Below are 20,556 nucleotides of genomic sequence, written 5' to 3' on the forward strand. Positions count from 1 at the left end.
AGCGATCTTGCAGGGAAGAGGGTGCTAATTGGTGGGATTACCAGGCGGTTACCCAGCTATCCTGGTAAGAACTATTGCCTCTGAGAACCAACAACACTAGCTGTGCCTTACCCCTCCTTTTGAAATGTGAAAATTAGATAAACAATGATCACAAAAGAAAAACATGAATTCGTTTATTTAATATGCATTCATGAATTTATTGTAGCCAAATGGAAAGATATCTTTATGGTTTGCTCGTTAGCTAGCCTAGCTAACGAATTGCTAACGTTAGCTAGCTACAGTAGTTAACTAGATAATATTAGCCTAATGCCAATTCTGTCTTTATTTCCCCGTTCTCTACTCTAAGCTATTTCCATAAATAATCTCTAAGATCGCTGGTACCTTCATCTGTAACTGGAGGCCACTGTCTAACATCATCAACCCAACTAGCCATGATACTGCCTGGCTGCGGCTGTCACCGAGGGGGCGTTGTCACGGAGGGTTGTTTACATACCAGTTAAATACCAGTAATGGCGTCGCCACAAGATGGCGTCATACACAAAGCGCTCGTCGGATTCGTGTATACCATAATGATTTATATTCTACCACAATCTACACATTACGGCATATAGGGCTTTTCCCGATTCAGGTACACATGTCAAGAAAAAGTTCAGAGCATAGGTCATAAAAAGTGGCTCCCACATTTCTGCTTCTGCTCCCTATTGCATTCAGATGAATGAATTTCCCCGCAGGTTTCTTACCCATCATGGCCATTGCTGTTTGTCATAGACCACACATAATTGATGACACTAACTTGACTTTGTCCATTGAGAATTTTATAAATAAATAACAGCCATGTTGTCACTGCCATGTTCTCAAGCCGTGTTGTCAGAATTTCACTACAGTTTTTCCGAATTTCACTACAGACCGAACAGATGCCCTACCCGCAGGTTCTTGCATGGTTTCTAGTTGGTCTGGCTTTTCAACTCAAACACGCTGAATCACACCAGTCACGCATGCGCGAGAATCTCGCGGTGCAGCGTTGTAATTTGTAGCAAGACTCCCATTTGTTGCCTCAACTTTAGCTAACGGTAAAATCAACAAGCATTGGTCGAAACATAACAATCGATGTAAATGAGAAATATTCAGTAGACTTTACCATATCGTCGCTAACAGTTAGCTTTATTAACAACAAGGGATAGTTTGTGTGAGACGAGGTGTGCGGAAGTTGCTAGCTAGGGACCGTCAAATAGCTAACAAGTTAGCATCCATTCTTTTTAGTACATTATTATTTGGACGTAATTGAGCTTGCCCGATTTCATGAATTAGCTAGTGGCGTCTGTAGTGTGTTCTATATCGTTGGTGCAAGCGAGCCATGGCTGACATAGAAGAAGCGACGAGTTCAGAGGTAAGTTAGCTTTCTGATTTCTAATGTTATCATTCCTTCCCTCGTGTTGTTGACATGATTCTCGCTAGGCTACACGTCAGCTAGCCGGTATTGGTCTTTGGTTGAGTTCTGTCTGTGACTGTGTTTCTCTGATTTGATGTGCATTAGAATTGTAGCCAGTGAATGGATCAGGGGATATCTGATCCTACTATTTCATTTCTAGAGATGGGAAAGCAGCGAACGTTATTTTTCTGCAAGCTTTATAGAGGACCATCCCACCCTTTCCCGCTCAATGCCCTGCAGAGTGAAGTCGCATTTACTCTGGCTTTAAATCCTGTTCCGACCTGTGCCGTAGCTGCACCGTTGGCATGGGCAACACATATAATTCAACCAATCGTGCTTGGAATGCCCCAGAGCCATCTTCTGTAGTTAGAACCATACACCCCAGTATGCATCCTGCTTTTGTAGTCACTTCAGGTTTCAAAACATTGTCAATGGCTTAGAGTCACGAGTATATGCATTTGTAGGGACATTTTATAGTACTGTTTCTTGACAATACATTGTGTATTTTCCTCAGCATGCGGATGCCCCAGACAAAGAGACGGAACAACCTTCTCTGGATGGTGCACCAGCGGAGGCAGGGGAACCTGGACCCTCACACAGGGTTACTCCCGCAGGCTCAGCAGAGGGAAGCAGTGGTGATGCTGCAAATGCAGCTACTTCTGAAGCAGCCAATGCAGGTGCCTCCTCGACCATGGGGGGCGCCGATGATGCTGGGACTTCCACAGTCAGTGTTGCTCCCCCTACCATCATAGCAGACACTTCAGTTACAGTCAGTGCTGGTGTCCTGCCGACTGTTGGAGAAGCAACCATTACAAACGCTTCACAAACTACAGTCAGCACAGATGCTTCACTAGCAGTCAGCACACCTGTGTCCCTAACTGCAGGTGACACAGTCAGTACAGATCGCTCACAAACTATGGTCAGTACAGATGCCTCTCAGACTGTGGGAGAATCAGTCAGTGCAGATGCCTCTCAGACTGTGGGAGAATCAGTCAGTGCAGATGCCTCTCAGACTGTGGGAGAATCAGTCAGTGCAGATGCCTCTCAGACTGTGGGAGAATCAGTCAGTGCAGATGCTTCACAGACTGTGGGAGAATCAGTCCATGCACATGCCTCACAGACTGTGGGAGAATCAGTCAGTGCAGATGCCTCTCAAACTGTGGGAGAATCAGTCAGTGCAGATGCCTCACAGACTGTGGGAGAATCAGTCAGTGCAGATGCCTCACAGACTGTGGGAGAATCAGTCAGTGCAGATGCCTCACAGACTGTCAGTGATCTAGTCAACACAGACGCGTCTCTGACCGGAGAAAAAACAGCCTGCCCAAGCCCTCAACATACGCCCCCTGCCGAGCCCCCTCCCCCGGAGGCCCAGGAGGACGCTGAGGATGAGATGGAGGTCAACGCCGTCAAGGTAGAGGAGGACCAGCTGCTGGAGGGGAGGGAGGGGATGCCTGTGATCAGCGCCGTGGAGGAGGGCAGCAACATGGACTCTTTCAGCAGAAACTCTCTGGATGAGGCGGACGTGGACGAGAAGATGGATACGGGGACAGGTGCGCAGATGAACCCAGGCACAACGATGAAGGAAGAGGATAAGAGCAAGTTCATGGAGGTGGACAGCACTGATTCCAAGCCTTCTGTTGTGGATAGAGGTAAGAACCTGCTGCAGCTTGTTGTTGTTGTTGTTGTTGTTGTTGTTGTTGTGTACACAACTGTAGAACGTTGACTGTAGCAGGGGAGGCTTTCTACCTCCACCAGCCTCCCCTGGACTGTAGGTAGGCTCATAGATTCCTACCTGGGGTTCTAGAGAAGAGGAGGGCACTGAGCAGGCCAGAGTAGAGGAGAAGGACACAGAGCAGGCCAGAGTAGAGGAGAAGGGCATGGAGCAGGCCAGAGTAGAGGAGAAGGGCATGGAGCAGGCCAGAGTAGAAGAGAAGGACACAGAGCAGGCCAGAGTAGAAGAGAAGGACACAGAGCAGGCCAGAGTAGAGGAAAAGGACACAGAGCAGGCCAGAGAGAGGAGAAGGACACAGAGCAGATGGAGGTGGTCGTCAATAGAGATAATCCACCCTGTTCTTCCTCCTCTTGTGATGCAGTTCTCAGACAGGATAGTGCCGATGAGAAGCGGCAAGGTTCAGTATCTGCAAGAATATCCCGTCTTTGGCCACTAAGGAGCAGGCTAGGTGTGACTGGAATGCTGTGCTACAATGTTAGTGTTTACATTATTTACATGCTCAGGGTGGCGCTGAATTAACTGAGGAACATGATAACGCTTTCACTTTCGCTTTCAACAACAATGTCATTGGCGATCAAAGATAGTCACTCCATCATTACTAAATATCACTTTAATTTCCTCTGAGGTGTTTACATTGTCGACAAGGCATTGTTTGGGGAGAACCATGACGCTAATGAATACTGGGTTACTTGGAGTTGTGGTGTTGTAGCTTGTTTTGACCTGTTGCTCTTTCTTCTGCAGGCACGGACAGTTTGAGAGGGTTGGAGAACGGTGTGAAAGGAGAGCCGGTCAAGGTTGTGCGTGTGAGTATCTCCTCACTCCATTCCAGAGTGAGAGGGGAAATTATGTTTCTGCCACCTCCCCCCTCGAAGTACACATGCACACCCCCCAGGGAGAACACTTGGGTACAGGGTCAGCCGTCATCAGGCGCCCCTGGAGCAGTTAGGGGTTAAGTGCCTTGCTCAAGGGCACAACGGCAGTGTAGGCACCTTAGATATGATGCCAGAAACCCTCCAGTCACCAGCTCCCCTGGGGATCGAACCAGCGACCTACCAATAGCTGTCCGGCATCTCGAGGTGACCTGCCGCCCCAGTAGATTGTGTCTGAGTTGAGATGGTAAACTCACACCTCAAGTTCAAACACCCCCCATCTGCGCTGTCGAATCGATAGCTTTTAGGTGGCGTAGCTGGTTTCCATCGGGTATTTGAGAGAGACACGTGACACGTATGTCGGCCATACAGAGGTCGCAGGATCGAGACTCGAGGACTGTTTGCAGCAACTTCACATCTGTTTCATGTCCACTCTACCACAGTGACCGTAATGGGTTTAAAGCAGTGATCTGCAGTCGGTTGTCCCACCACTCGATCTACACACATGGAAAACATGGTGTTAGGCTATGTGACAGTCAGCTGGACAGTTCTGCCAAGCGACTGCCTTCAACAATTAGTTTTACTGTAAAATCACAGTCATGTTTGAGTATACAGAATCACACTGATGATATGCACTTCTAGTTGTACCTCCCTCTCGGACTGTGGAGCGTTCTGCACACAGGTAACTGGGTCAGATCTTGGGATTTGGGATCAGTTGGACCTGTGAAGACCTCTCCTTCCACCTCTGCGCTTGTACAGCTGTTGAATGTTTGCTCCCGTTGTGGGATGTGCCCTCAGGACAAGCCTGGCCCGCCCGCAGTGGAGCCGGAGAGCAGCGCTGAGGCCCCCGGGCTGCCCCCCTCCCCCCCCCTGGTGAAGGTGAAGGACGAGCCCATCGATGAGGAGTACGAGCAGGCCTTGGTACCCAGCGCCCCTGCAGGGACCATCAAAGACGAGCCGGACACCTTCGAGGTACCGCCTCCACGTCCCCTCACTCAGCAGTGGGCTAGAAACACCGAAATGATGGATATGTTTAACCTCTTGTTGTTGTTGCTGTTGTTATGTTGTTATTTACAGGATTTTGGCCAACAGCAGAAGGCTTCTGACGATCTAAAAATCAGCGCAGTCTTCTCTGTGGGCGGAGCCTCTACTGTGAATGGTGAGGGGAGCAAAGTGCAGAACACGTTAGCATGGCGGCACATTAATATAGCAGTGCGTTTGTATAGCAACATGTTATCCTAGCAGCACGTTAGTATAGTAGCGTGTTAGCATGGTAGCGTGTTAGCATAGCGGTACGTTAGGATAGCAACACGTTAGCATTGCAACACATTAGCATAGCAGCCATTATTTAGACACTACCCGTCTTTTGTTGTCACATAATTAATGACTTGCATAGAAGCAAGATCACTGTCTCACAAAGAAACACTTCACTCTGTTAATTTGTGTTCCCCCCTGTCTCCCCCCTGACCTTCCTCTCTACCTACCGGTCTTCTCCATCTCACTTCCCTTCCTCTCTCCCCATCTCCTCCATCTCTCTCCCCCCAACCTCCCCCCATCAGTACCTGTGCCTGTGGCCGCCCCCCCCAGTACAGCGCTGACCCCCACCATGGTGCCGGCCCCCACCATCCCCCCCCTCATCCCCACGGCAATGCGTGTGGCCTGCTCGGCCTGTAAGAAGGTCCTGATGAAGGGTCAGACGGCCTATCAGAGGAAAGGTTCCTCCGACCTCTTCTGCTCCACCCACTGCCTCACCTCCCACACGCCGTCCCCCGCCCCCAACGCCCCGCCCAAGCTCTGCCACTACTGCCTCAAGTGAGTCCATCTGGCACAGTAGTGACTAGGTTACAACCAGGGGAGGCTGGAGGAGGTAGAAACCGGAGGACGGGCTCATTGTAACGCATGGGATGGAATGAGAAATTACATCGAACACGTGTGTTTGATCTCATTCCGTTTCATGAATTACAATGAGCCCGACCTCCCCCACCCTCCCCTGGAATGTACAAATGTGAACCTCATTCATATGTGATGATAGTGTCCTTCCCAGGATGCCTTACTTTGATTGGCTACAAAATGAAGCATCATAACTTATGCATTTTTGGTGACCCTTGTTACTAAATGAGTTAATGACCCTGAGGCTACAGCCCCAAGCTGCCATGATTCCTCCCTCTGCATGTCTATGTGAACATGCTGTTGAATGTGAAGCACTGTGAAATGTGTCTTATGAAGAACTCTGTATGAATAAGCACATGTATGCATAAGCACGTGTATGAATAAGCGACACGTATGTTATGTTTCTCTCTCAGGGAGATCTTCAACCCCAAGGATGTGATCATTGCTCCTGTGGACACGACAGGGACGATGAAGTTCTTCTGCAGCCAAAACTGCCTCTCCTCCTTCGACTTCAAGAGGAACTCTGCCGCCTCCACCCTCTCCTCCACCACAGGAGCCACCAGCAGCAAATGCAGCATGTGCAAGAAGAATTGCATTGTAAGGGACCGGTGGAGGGTGGTGCTGCGGGGGGAGTTGCACTGTAACGGACTGGGGGGGGGGAGTTTAGGGTGTGTTTGAGTGTGTCAACAGTAGTTGGAACGAAAACCTGCCCGCACACTGGCCCTGGGTGGATAACATTGGACACCCCTGCCTTAACATAGCCATTGCCCCTGTATATTGTGTTCTTAACTCAATAACTGCCAAAGAATTCCGGAACACTCACCACCTACAGTGCCAAGTGTTTTATGTGGTATTTACCTAGCAACAATACTTTGATTGGCTACAAAATGAAGCATTTATGCATTTTTGGTCAAATAAAGACACCTGTGGCGCTGCAGAATGTTGACAATTTGGGCCGACATTATTCACCATCGGTACTAAATGAGCTAAAGAAACCTCTCCTCCCGTTCTCTCCCAACTCCCAGAGCAAACACGAGGTGATCCTGCAGGGAACGATGCACAGGCTCTGTGGAGAGGAGTGCTTTCACCGCTTCCGCTCCTCCTACAAGCTGACCATGAACAGCTGCCAGCAGTGTGCCAGCTACTGCTACGGCAAGGTCCACCAGCTGGCTCTGGAGGGCAGCACCATGACCTTTTGCAAAACACAGTGTCTGGCCACGTTCAAACAGGTAGGCTCAGTGTCTGGCCACGTTCAAACAGGTAGGCCCCGTGTCCCTCCACATTCAAACAGGTAGGCCCTGTGTCATTCAAACAGGTAGGCCCCGTGTCATTCAAACAGGTAGGCCCCGTGTCATTCAAACAGGTAGGCCCCGTGTCATTCAAACAGGTAGGCCCTGTGTCATTCAAACAGGTAGGCCCCGTGTCATTCAAACAGGGAGGCTCCGTGTCTGGCCACATTCAAACAGTTTAAATCTTCTGCAGCCAGAAACATTTTATGAATCGTCTGTGGTTGTAAAAAAAAAACCAATAACAACGGACGATTAGCATGACTCATTTTATAGATAATCGTCATGGCAATGCCAAAATCACTCCTTTCAACAGCTTCCTTCCATTATTCAATGAAAAACACAGTGAATGGGCTTCAGAACACAGCTAGCTGACAGGACTGAGCCTGTAGGGGTCAGGACCGGTCCTGGCCCCTACAGGCTTTGGGCTGTAGAGGAGTCCGGGGCGTGTTCAGAAGGGCACAATGGAACACATTATTATGCAAATGAGAAGCACAATCACTGTTCTAATTGGACAGTTCAGGGAGTACCTCTGCTGTTCAGATTCTAACCTCAGACCCCCCACAGCAGACCTTCCATCTACCTGTATTCCAGGGGAGGCAGAAATCGGAGGAAGGGCTCATTGTAATGCACGGGAACAGAGTAAGGAATGGTATCAAACACGTTTGATTCAGTTCCTCTGATGTCTGCCTCGGCCAGCCTCCTCTGCTGTGTTCTAAAGGTCACGAGTGGTGTCGTTTGGTTCTGTGTGTGTTGCAGAAGACCAAGCGTCTGACACCCTGCACCATGTGTCGCACCCAGCGGCCGGTGGCAGACATGTCGGAGGGCACAGACAGTAACGGGAAGACAGACCTCTTCTGTAGCCCCAGCTGTGTGACAGCACACAAGGTCCAGACCGTCAGTGCCTCAGGTAGAACTGCCGGAACAACAACAACAACACACACACACACACACACACACACACACACACACACACACACACAGGAATACAGACAGGAACACACTGGAACACACACACACAACACACACAGAGGAACACAAACAACAACAACAGTCCATCTTTGGTTGTCCAAGCGTTCACAAACACTCACAACCCCACTCATTCACACACACACACACACACACACACACACACACACACACACACAGTCACATTTTAAAGCTCACACACTTGTACACACACACAAACTGTACACAGAAAAGCATACACACACACTCTCTCCTGTCAATCAAGGTTCCCCCGTGGACTGTAACACCTGCGGGAAGAAGACGGTGCCCTCCTACCACCTGGCCATGTCCGATGGCTCCATACGCAACTTCTGCACCCTAGGCTGTGTCGTCACCTTCCAGGTAACACTCTGTCGGGTCGCAATAACACAGTGACAATAGATGACAAAAATGCCCCAAGATTGTGATTTGTGTGGCTGGTTCATACCTCAATGAGAGGAGGTTTAACTGTATACGCTGGTGAAGTGATTGCATCATAATCAAAGAATGACAATGAAGAAACAAAGCAAGTATAAAACACATATAGAAAACTCCTTAGGAGACAAGTAAATAAAGCTATTTGAGCTATTTTTCGAGCATGACATTTTTTTATTCGATATTTGAGACAACCTAACCTGCACAGTCTCCGTTTCTGGGATGATGTGGAAAGTGAAATAATGACCACTAAACATTTATTTTTTTACTGTTGGATCAAGTTTGTCAGACATCTGCATTATCATCCAGTGACGTATCACCTTAACAGAGTCAAGTAGAAACATCTACTTATGCTGCCTGTTCTCATGCCATGTCATTTCTTGAGCACCACAGAAACAGTACGTCATAAAACAATGCATTTGCTCCATTGTTTACATTTTGTTGGTGCCCCGGTGTGCAGAAATCACAGAGTTGGGCTTTATGGTTGTCTTGTAGTGGACCCATCCAAACAAGCTCCCATTTTAAATAAAAACAGTGGTGATTATTAGAGTTTCCCCATGTATTTTTGAGTGGTGGTATGAATGGATGTTTGATTCTCTATAGATGTGTTTATGAACATCATTATGTCCTGTCCTCCTCTTGTTACGTACTTGCGTTCACCGTGCTGTGATGTTTCAGGACCAGTTCAATAAGAGCAACACTCAAAGCCAGGCGAACGTCCAGGCCCTCACCCCCGCGGCCCCCGTTGCGCCTGCCCAGTCTCAGACCACCACCACGCCTATTCCCAAGGGACCCATCAAACTGCCCTGCTTCCAGTGCCACCGACTCTTCTCCTCCAAACCTGAGATCATACAGTTCAAGGTACCGTACTGTCTTCTCTGTCATTACACCAACTGCACCAGGCATGCCTACCACACACACACACACTCTCACTCTCACTCTCTTTCTCTCTCTCTCTCTCTGTCGTACACTCACTCCATTAACTGTGTGTGTGTGTGTGTCTACAGGAGAAGGTGGTGTTCCTCTGTGGGATCTCCTGCTCTGAGCAGTATAGGAGCTGCAACGCTGTGATTGGCCGCTGTGAGTACTGCAAGATAGAGAAGATGACCAAGGAGGTGAAGAGGATCAATAAGAAGGACTGCTCCTTCTGCAGCGAAGGTGAGGGGTCTGAGGGAGGTGAGGGGTCTGGGGGAGGTGAGGGGTCTGCGCTGGGTCTGGGGGAAGTGAGGGGTCTGAGGGATGTGAGGGGTCTGGGCTTGGTCTAGAGGAGGTGAGGGGTCTGAGGGATGTGAGGGGTCTGGACCTTGGTCTAGAGGAGGTGAGGGGTCTGTGCTTGGTCATGGGGATGTGAGGGGTCTGGGCTTGGTCATGTGGATGTGAGGGGTCTGGGCTTGGTCTAGAGGAGGTGAGGGGTCTGGGCTTGGTCATGTGGATGTGAGGTGTCTGGGCTTGGTCTAGAGGAGGTGAGGGGTCTGGGCTTGGTCTGGGGGAGGTGAGTGGCCGGAAGTTCTGTACGTAGCCTTTGATTGTCACGCCATTGTGTGGAGCTAAGCTGTTAAAAACCTGACGTTGTCCAAAAAGAACACTTTTGTTTTGCTGTACGTTTTGCAATGGAAGTGCATACTGAACCAGTCCCCAGTGCTTCCACACACTTCTGACCCTTCTCTATCTATCTGCAGATAGAATTGTATTCTCATTAGCTCCCTTTTTTCTCTCTTCTCTCAACTCTCTCCCCTCTCCCCTTTCTCTCCACTCTCCCTTCTCCCCCACCCCCCTCCCTCTCTCCAGGCTGTAAGCTGCTGTACAAGCACGACCTGGCCAAGCGTTGGGGTAAACACTGCCGGAGCTGCACCTACTGCTCCACCACGTCTCAGAAGGTGGTCACCGGCCAGTACGGCGGCCGCACTGAGGACTTCTGCTCTGACGAGTGCAAGTCTCGCTACACGCTGCTGTTCTGCCAGGTCAGGAGCTGCAGACTGCCCCAAATACACACAACACTCTGTTTATCATTAACTCATATCACTAGTGCCCCGGCCATTACTGAAGACAGCCGTTTGTAGGTCAGGGGCCGTGTCCACCAGGGGGCGTTTTCCAATCAGCCAGCGCCTTCTCCACCAAAGTGGCACCCCTCAATGTTTTTGGCGGAGTGCTCTGGGACCACAAAGTCTTCAAACACCAACTCCATGCCAGCCCAGGCCTCTGTCAAAAAAGAATCTGTCAAAATATCATTTGTGGCCCTGCTATTAGAGACTCGGCATCTATTGGAAGTTCTGTGGTGTAAGGGTCTTAAGGGCGGTTTCCCCGGTACAGATTAAGCCTAGTCTTGGACTAAATCACACTTTCAATGGAAAATCTTCATTGAAGATGTTTTTTAGTCTAGGACTAGGCTTAATCTGTGTCCGGAAAACCAGTCAACATTGTAACAGTAGTTTTGATGAGAAGAACACAGCTTTTCATAGCCGACGCAGATTTGAATCCATATAAGGGTTTGCATTTCTACCTTAAAATAAAAATTGTTGAAAAATGCAGAGACTTTCTGGGAGGTGTGTGGATCTCTGTGCCGACTGGTCTGCTGGTGTCCGACATTGCGCAATATCTTCCCAGCGGTCACGGAACGTACAATTCAGCCTTCACATGGATTTGCCATACAATAATAGAAAAGTTTTAATGACCGCCCCCACCCCACAGGTTGCCAAGTGTGAGGCGTGTGGTCGCCAGGGGAAGCTGATTGAGACTCTGCCGATGTTGGGGGAAGTGAAGCATTTTTGCAACCTCAAGTGTCTCCTGCACTTCTGCAGCCAGCAGACCCTCAACCAGAGCAAGTCTCAGCAGACCCACAGGGGTAGGGGTCTACCTGCATTACCATGTTACAGTGCCTCATAGCTAGTCTGGAGTTTTTCCTGGAAAAACATGGTTCCAGGAAACCTCAGACCAAATGATAGACTGTAACCAGAGCCCAGAGTTTGTACCATGTGTATATAGCCTAGAAATCTTTTTTTTTTTAGGCTTTAAGCTTTATAAAAAGCAATCATGACAACAAACACTAACATTGAATGTATTTAGTGTATTTTCCTCTCATGTTCCGTCTCTCTCCTCCACCTTTACCAAGCCGTGTCCATCGCTCCATCCCCCGTCACCACCACTGCTGTGGGAACCATGCCGGCCAAGGAGGCCACCCCTGTCATCGGCAACGTGGTCTCACTGGCCAGCATTCCCACTGGGCAGCCCAATGTCTTTGCCAACACCGCCCTTCAAGGTACACACACACACTAAACATATACACTAAATACATGCACTAAATATACACACTAATATAACAGTGATTGCTGAACATGACTGATGACAAACATGACTGTTTCTCTCCACTACTGACTGTTATGTTCTCTTCAGTACTGACTGTGTTGTTTCTCTCCATAGGGGCCGTTCCCAGTGCAGCCATGAGGATCCTGGGCAATGTGAGTTCTCACCGAATGAAATTTGCGCCCCCCATTTTGAAGAAAATAACGTTGCATTTTTATATTGGAAAAAGTACATGTACTGACTGTCTCTCTCCACTGGGTGGCAGGCCAGCACCCAGACTGACGTGGTGAAGGGCCCCCCACCCCCGCCGCCTAGGATCCTGAAGAACAAGGCCCTGCTCTGCAAGCCCATGGTTCAGAACAAGGGCGTCATGTGTAAACCCCTTACAACTACCATAGAGACCCAGACAGGTACACACACACACACACATTTGTGAATATAAACACAAACACAAGTGCACACACACACACACACACACACACTAATGTAGCAGTAATACCATCTTTCCTGTAAACCTAATGTATTCACATGAACACACAGTTTATTCTGACTCTGACTCTGTGTGTCGCTCCCCAGAGGATCACTTCCCCAAGGTGATAGTGCTTCCTATCCCAGTGCCGGTGTTCGTCCCTGTGCCCATGCACCTGTACTCCCAGTACGTCCCCCAGCCTGTAGGACTCCCCATACCGGTATGTTAACATCTCAGCCCTCACCCCTCCATCACTTCCAACCCTCACCTCCATTACTCACACAATAACACATGTTCTCTCCTTGGGCCATGCGTTGGGTCATACAATACTGATAAAGTAAGAGGAGAGACTTAACAGCCTCCAAGGACGGTCCCAACATACACGGAAAGATACAACATGCACATTATGAAAAAACATGCATGCATCAATGTCGTTCTTGCACACAGAAAGTGACCAGAACATGCTAACTTGCTAGTCCCCCCCCCCCCCCCCCCCACACGACTCAGACCACAACATACTAACAGCCGTGCTCTAAACCCCGTCTCTCACGCTCCAGCTCCCTGTCCCCATGTTCCTGCCCGTTACCCTGGAGAACGCAGAGCGCATCGTGGAGACCATCCAGGAGATCAAGGCGAAGATCCCCTCCAACCCGTTCGAGGCCGACCTCATCCTCATGGCTGAGATGGTGGCCGAGGAAGGGAGGGAGGAGAAGAAAGGGAAGGAGGGGAGATGCAAGCCTGCGGCAGTCCATGAGGGTAAACAGGGGAGGGAAACAGAGACTGAGTCAGAGTTGGTCAATGTCATTGACCCAATGCTACTGTAACATTGACCCAACACTACTGTAACATTGACCCAACACTACTGTAAGATTGACCCAACGCTACTGTAACATTGACCCAATGCTACTGTAACATTGACCCAACACTACTGTAACATTGACCCAACGTTACTGTAACATTGACCCAACACTACTGTAACATTGACCCAACGCTACTGTAACATTGACCCAACACTACTGTAACAGTGACCCAACGTTCCTGTCTGTGTTTCTGTAACATTGACCCAACATTACTGTAACATTGACCCAACGTTCCTGTTGTCCGTCCACCAGACCAGGCCAGTAGCTACAGTGGGGACCTGGACACAGAGGAGCTGACTGGTTTCCTGAACTGGGAGGAGGAGCCCACCTCCTCACGCCTCGGTTGTCCCCTCACCAACGAGAGGCTCCAGCCAGTCACAGACAACCACGTCGGTGCCGTCCCTGACTCCACCAAACCCCCCGTCATGGACCTGGAGGCTGACTTCCCCATCGGTAATCTCACCCCTGCTTTCATCTTTCAGCCGCTGTGCCACTAGTCGCCCCAACGGCTCGCACTGCAGCAAGCGCCCTGAATCTGTGGCTCACACCTGGTGGAAATAATAACTCGAAAATAATTTAAAAAAATAAATCATTTAATTTGGGGGCCATATGCGATCGCGTACTCCGTAGCCATGCCTTCGTCCGGCCTGATCAGAAAAAAAGATGCATTAACCATATTAATAATAATATATATTTTTCCTTAAAAAAAAAAAGAAAAAAAAGTGAGGTGAGGCTTTGATCAAGTTTGTATGGCCTCAATGATCTTTTGTGATCATCTAACCGACAGTGAGACTCTGTTGTGGTTTCAGAAACCCTGGAGCTGATGGCCCACTGGAGGGACCAGAGCCCCAGCCCCCCTCCCCCTCCCTCTCCCCAACGACGACGGCCCCGCAGGAAGGCCCGCGACAGCTTCCCTTCAAAGAAACGGGTGAGAGTCCCGAACCCTGACTCTGACCGTGTCCCTGACTCTGACTCTGACCCTAACCCTAATCCTGACCCTAACCCTTGGAAAGGAATTAGTACACTGCAATTAGTACACTATTAGTACATTAGTACACTATTAGTACACTGCAACACTCTGACATGATTCCTCTCTGGTATAGAATGGAACCCTTGCTTTCTGTATCCAAATGACAGACCTCATTTAATCAGACGCACACTCCTGAAAGAACAACGTAGCAGTCTCAATAAGATCTAAAGATCTTTCCAATACAAGAAGTACCTTTGTGACATATTATGATTGTTTTGTCTGTAATTCCTTTGGTTTCTCATTCACTCTCCTCCTGATGTGTGTTCACCCCACAGAGTCGGAAGTCGCGAGCAGCGGCGGCAGAAACAGCGGCGGCAGAAACAGCAGCGGCAGAAACAGCAGCGGCAAACAACGTTCCCAGTGACGCCGTGCCCGGTGAACCCTCAAAGCTGCAGCACATGTACGGGGTGGACGCTTGGAAGAGATGGGTCCAGTGGAGGAGCACCCAGCCGGACCTAGAGAAGCCTCGTTTCGGCTGTAAGTCTGGGAACACACACACACACACACACACACACACACACACCTTTCACTGTGTGAATCATATGTTTCCCTTGTTACAGCACGACAAATGGTTCTAAAAGAAGACGTCCTGAAGTGCACTACAGCAGAGCTGGGCTACGGTCTCTGTCGGTTTATATGTGAGGTGAAACGACCCAACGAGGAGGCCTACACCCCGGACAGCATGTTCTACCTCTGCCTCGGCATCCAGCAGGTAGGACTTACACACACATACATGCATGCATGCATGCACATGTACACGTACATGCATACAAACACAACCGCTTACACACACACACACAAGTGTACACACACACACACACACACACACACAAAACCACTTGCATACACCTTCATGCATTTGATGCTATTCCTCTGTGTGAATATACAGTGATAGGCCCTTCTCTCTCTCTGCAGCACTTGTTTGAGAACGGGCGCATGGAGAACATCTTCACAGATCTGTTCTACGGCAAGTTCACTGTGGAGATTACCAAGCTGCTGAAGGAGTTTAAACCTACTATAACAGCCAGTGGTAAGAGACAGACGACACACTCACACCCTCATCTACACACTGCCTGTGGATCAACCGGATGTACTAGGGTTCAGATTAGGACAATGTTGTGTGGGTGACATTTCTCTCCCTTCTTTCTCTCCAACTTTGTCCTTCCTACTGTCTTTATCTCTACCTCTCTTTCCTTGTCTGCCTTTCCTCCCATCTATCTCTTAACCCCCCCCCCCCCCCCCCTCTCTCTCTCTCTCTCTCTCTCTTTCCCCCCAGGCTACCTCCACTCTCGTGTGGAGGAGGAGTACCTGTGGGGCTGTAAGCAGCTGGGGGCGTACTCCCCCATCGTACTGCTCAACACGCTGCTGTTCTTCTGCACCAAGCTGTTCCACTTCAAGACGGTCCTGCAGCACCGCCAGCTGTCCTTCGCCCACGTCATGCGGTGCACCAAGACCAACTTCGACAACACCAAGACCAACTTCCTGCGCTTCTACCCCCCCATCCCCAAGGGCAGCTTGTTTGACAAGTCAGGTGTGTGTTCTCCCTGTCTCGCCACCTTCCTCTCATTTTAGCTATTTAAAGTGGAACTTTACCAGTAATAATAATAAGTAATCCAGTGAATTTGTTGTTTTTATAGTCAGAATCAGAATCAGAATTCTTTTATTTGGCCAAGTATATTTGCACATACAGGAAATTGAATTGGTGAGGTTGGTGCATGGACATAAAAAACAATAGCAAGTATTAACAGAAGATTTGCAAAATAGCAAAATATTAACAAAATAAACAAATTTACAAATGTACAAAAAAGAACAGCAGAACAATACATCTTGTAGGCTGTGTGAGGCTAAGTGGCAATGAGGCTAGAGGCTGTGGAATGGTTATGGGGCATGTACACTATAAATTAGAATAATTTTAAATAATGATAAATTACACTGTCAGTGCATTGTGTGTGTGACAGGGTGGGGGGGGGTGGAAGTCCCAGAGTCAGTGAGAGGCAGGGTGCTTGTTTGTGAGCCACACTGCCATGGGGAAGAAACTGTTCAGGTGGCGCAAGGTTTTAGTCTTGATTGACCGGAAGCTTTTGCCGGATGGAAGTCTATGGAGGTTGTGACCAGAATGGGAAGGGTCAGCTATGATCTTTCCTGCTCTCTTACTGGTCCTGGAGTGGAACAGGTCCAGGAGAGACGGCAGGTTGCAGCAGATGACCTTCTCGGCTGACCGAATGATTCGCTGCAGTCTGCCTTTGTCCTTGGCAGTGGAGGCAGCGAACCAGATGGTGATTGATGAACTGAGGATGGACTCAATGATGGCCGTGTAGAACTCGACCATCACTTTCTGCGGCATGTTGAATTTCTTCAGCTGCCGCAGGAAGAACATCCTCTACTGGGCCTTCTTGATGGTGGAGGTGATGGTTCTCCGCCCATCTGAGGTCCTTTGAAATTATTGTCCCCAGGAATCTAAATGACTCCACAGTGTTATCTGGGGAGTCACACATGATGAGGGGGGCGGTTGGGGCTAGGCTTCTTCTGAAGTCTACTACCATCTCTACAGTTTTTAGGGCGTTCAACTCCAAGTTGTTCTGGCTGCACCAGGAAGCCAGGCTGTCAACTTCCTCTCTGTAGGCGGCCTCATCACCATTGGAGATTAATCCTATATAATTCTGTCATCCGCGAACTTCAGGAGTTTGACAGAAGGGTGGCTAGAGGTGCAGCTGTTGGTGTAGAGGTAGAAGAGTAGAGGAGAGAGCACACAGCCTTGTGGGGCTCCGGTACTGATGGTCCGGGGCTCAGAGACAAGCTTGCCCAGCCGCACCTGCTGCTTCCTGTCTGTCAGGAAGTCAGTGATCCATCTGCAGGTTGGCTCAGGCACGCTCAACTGGGACAGCTTGTCCTGGAGGAGAGCTGGGGCGATGGTGTTGAATGCAGAGCTGAAGTCCACAAACAGGATCCTGGTGTATGTGACGGGGGGAGTCTAGGTGCTGTAGGATGAAGTGAAGTCCCATGTTGACTGCGTCGTCTATAGACCTGTTGGCTCTGTAGGCAAACTGCAGTGGGTCGAGGAGGGGGTTGATGATGGCCTTGAGGTGGGTGAGCACAAGGCGTTCAGAGGTCTTCATTACCACAGAGGTCAGGGCGACTGGTCTGTAGTCATTAAGGCCTGTGATCCTCTGCTTTTTGGGAAGTGGGATGGTGGTGGATGTTTTGAAGCAGGCAGGTACCATGCATTCAACCAGTGAAGTGTTAAAGATGTCTGCACAGTGCTTCAGTGTGGAGGGGGAGACAGTGTCTGGTCCAGCTGCCTTGCGGGGGTTCTGTTTCTTTAACAGTTTGTTGACATCTCTCTCCTGGATTGAGAGAGTTGCGATGGGGGGGAGGGGGCTGTCTGGGTCCATTGTGTAGGGAGGGGGGTAGTGTCACTGTCCAGGCTGGGAAGAAGAGGTGTGATAGCCGTGGAGAGGGGTTGGTTGTGTGGGTCAGAGTCAGGACTGTTCCATTGTCTGTCAAATCTACAGTCGAACTCATTCAGGTCGTTTGCAATTCTGAGGTCATCCATAGAGTGGGGGGAATTGGTTTTGCAGTCTGTGATCACTCAAAGTCCTTTCCACACTGACGAGGAGTGTTGGCTGCAAATTGTTGTTCCAGCTTCTTTGAGTACTGTCGCCTGGCCTCCTTAATCTCCTTGCCAAACGTGTACTTAGCCAGTCTAAACCTTTCCTTGTCTCCACTCCCGAAAGCCCTCTCCTTCTCCAAACAAAGCTGTTTGAGTTTTGCTGTGAACCAGAGCTTGTCATTGTTGTAACTCACCCTGGTGCGTGTTGGAATACATCTGTCCTCACTGTAGCAGTGTTTTTATCGCATTTTGACATGAATAAATGCGAGTCAGTTGTCATAATGCAATCCCGCACCGCAATGTTAAAAAATGTTGGAGAACCGCGCAGTAGATACAACTGAAACATTTGTACATGGAACTGTTAACATTTAGATGCATTGCACCAGAAAACTACTACGTCCTTCCTCTTTCTCCCCCTCCTCAAAGTGATAGCCTCTGGTTCTGTATTGAACATCTGTGTGTGTGTGTGTGTGTGTGGGGGGGGGGGTCAGGTGTGTGTGTGTGTGTGTGTGTTTAACGATGGACCTGCGTGGATGTTTGTAGCAGATGCAGACGGTGTAGCAGCAAAGAGGAAGAGGGAGGATGAGGAGAAAGAGGTGGTGTTGGAGATGATAGAGAACTGTGAGAACCCCCTCCGCTGTCCTGTCCGCCTGTATGAGTTCTACCTCTCCAAATGGTGCGTCTCTCTCTCTCTCACACACACACACACTCCCACTCCCACTCCATCAGTATGCTTTTAATCTCCCCATACTGCAGGCCAATATGATTCAGCAGTTCCTCACCCTTTTATCTTGTTGTCGTTGCTTTTCAACTGTCAGCATAAAAACCGTGCCTCATTCCTCATCTCCTACCTTTAGATGTCCTTGTGTCCTTGGTTCCTCAAGACAATAGAACCCAACTAAAAACACCTTGAAGAATTACAGCTGTCATCACTGCCTTCAACTCCAGCCCCCTGCACTACATCATGTTATAAAACTGGTTCAGGTCTTGGTTCATGTTGACACCAACATCTCTTCTCCCCCCCCCCCCCCAGCTCTGAGTCGGTGAAGCAGCGCTCCAACGTGTTTTACCTGCACCCGGAGCGCTCCTGCGTCCCCAACAGCCCCATGTGGTTCTCCTCCACGGCCCTGGACGACAGCACCATGGAGACCATGCTCACACGCATCCTCACGGTCCGAGAGATCCATCTGGACCTGGATGGCAAAGACCTCCCCGCCTCGCCTGACAACGATGACGAGGACTGGACAGGATGATGGAAGGACGGGGGCGCACGCACGCACGCACACACACACACACACACACTACGCGCATGCTAAGCTCATGCGCACATAAGCACCTGTGAACACACACACACACTGTACTTATCAATGAGGAGTCCTGGCATCCAGACCTTCACATCTAAAGCTCTAGCTGTGTGTGTGTACGTGTGTGTACGTGTGTGTGTGTGTGTGTGTGTACACGTGTGTGTGTACACGTGTGTGTGTACACGTGTGTGTGTACACGCGTGTGTACGTGTGTGTGCATGTGCGCAATTGTAAACTGATGCTCAGCCACACCATTGGGACTGGATTACAGACTCATGTTCGTGCTGTCTGTTCTATTGAAGGCAGACGGAGGAATTGCTGAGGGACATGCTGCTTTCATGTACACTGCAGTGGCCATAGAGAAAAACGTTCCTCTGACTAACACACTTTGACAAAATACTGTACCTTATGAGGTGGGAGTCTCCAGCCCTCAACAACATAGATTGTGATTGGCCAAAATGTTGAAGAAGATGGTGATGTTGCTATTTCTGACCTAATCTGTTGAGTTGATAAAGCTACAGAGGTCTGGAGATATTGAAGAGAATGTTGGGTTGTTCAGCAAAAAAATGTCAGAAAAGTTGTTTTTGTGATTTTCATGTTAGAAAGAAAATATTTGACAATGTCTCTGGTGTTAGCCTTGCTATTTGAAATGGAGAATGGGTGATACTGAACCAACACCAACATCCTGGGACGATGGAGCTGGTGTCACATGACTTGCAGTGTGCTCACGTTAGCACCCCCTGCCTAGCACTTGGTATTGTCCATAGCCTGTTGAGATTCATTGGGGAGAAATGCATTCTCTGAATTCGATATTGGACTTCTATAAAGAGTATTTGGAGTTTGCTAAATGACAATGTATAACACTTGCACAATAACACAAGCATGCATTGTGTTTCCTTGACATGTTATCTGGACTCATTTCCATTTGTGGGAAATGCAAATACTAGGATGTGGTGAATAACCTATATCTGACAAGACCCTTGAATCCTCAGGAGAGGGTTGGGTATGACCATGCTGGAGCTTCAGGTCGTATGAAGGACAGTTACGGTATTCATTTAGTGTTGAAAGTTGCAGTTTTCACATTGTCATTGCTCCATCACACTACTGGTCTATTGTGGTGCTACCCTTTGACTTCACTGAAGATGTTCTGGCTGTGTTTCGAGACTGAAACTTTTGTACATCAATATTCTTTTTAAATAAAATGCAGAAAACCATTCTCTGTCTGTCCATTGTCTGTATGTATCTTTCTTTGATGTATTATTAATACAATTCATATAAGATAAGGGGGCTCAATGTTTAAATGATAAATATGTTATTTTAAATGTTGGGCATTTACTAACCATGTTCTTTCAATT

The 20,556-nt window shown here is 48.9% G+C and overlaps 1 protein-coding gene across 4 annotated transcripts; it reads left to right on the forward strand.

The window, feature by feature from the left end:
- The first annotated feature begins 1,058 nt into the window (after window positions 1–1,058).
- Window positions 1,059–20,420, forward strand: zmym4.1 (zinc finger MYM-type containing 4, tandem duplicate 1). Of its 4 annotated transcripts, none has more exons than XM_083680142.1 (27): window positions 1,059–1,387; window positions 1,944–3,078; window positions 3,903–3,964; window positions 4,829–5,002; window positions 5,108–5,189; window positions 5,590–5,842; window positions 6,334–6,517; window positions 6,946–7,149; window positions 7,966–8,116; window positions 8,441–8,556; window positions 9,307–9,489; window positions 9,636–9,786; window positions 10,417–10,589; window positions 11,317–11,470; window positions 11,738–11,884; window positions 12,046–12,083; window positions 12,194–12,338; window positions 12,505–12,617; window positions 12,955–13,153; window positions 13,510–13,710; window positions 14,067–14,185; window positions 14,563–14,764; window positions 14,848–14,999; window positions 15,203–15,317; window positions 15,564–15,818; window positions 18,441–18,573; window positions 18,931–20,420. In XM_083680142.1, the coding sequence occupies exons 1-27, from the start codon at window positions 1,355–1,357 to the stop codon at window positions 19,148–19,150; spliced, it is 5,094 nt and encodes a 1,697-aa protein (XP_083536268.1). In that variant the 5' UTR covers window positions 1,059–1,354; the 3' UTR covers window positions 19,151–20,420. The 4 variants fall into 4 exon arrangements, with proteins under 4 accessions (XP_083536268.1, XP_083536269.1, XP_083536270.1 ...); XM_083680143.1 differs by having other exon boundaries at window positions 18,444–18,573; XM_083680144.1 differs by lacking the exon at window positions 18,931–20,420 and adding an exon at window positions 18,755–18,915.
- The last annotated feature ends 136 nt before the right edge of the window (window positions 20,421–20,556 follow it).

Source organism: Argentina silus (genome assembly GCF_951799395.1).
Source record: "Argentina silus genome assembly, chromosome: 11".
NCBI lineage: Eukaryota > Metazoa > Chordata > Actinopteri > Argentiniformes > Argentinidae > Argentina > Argentina silus.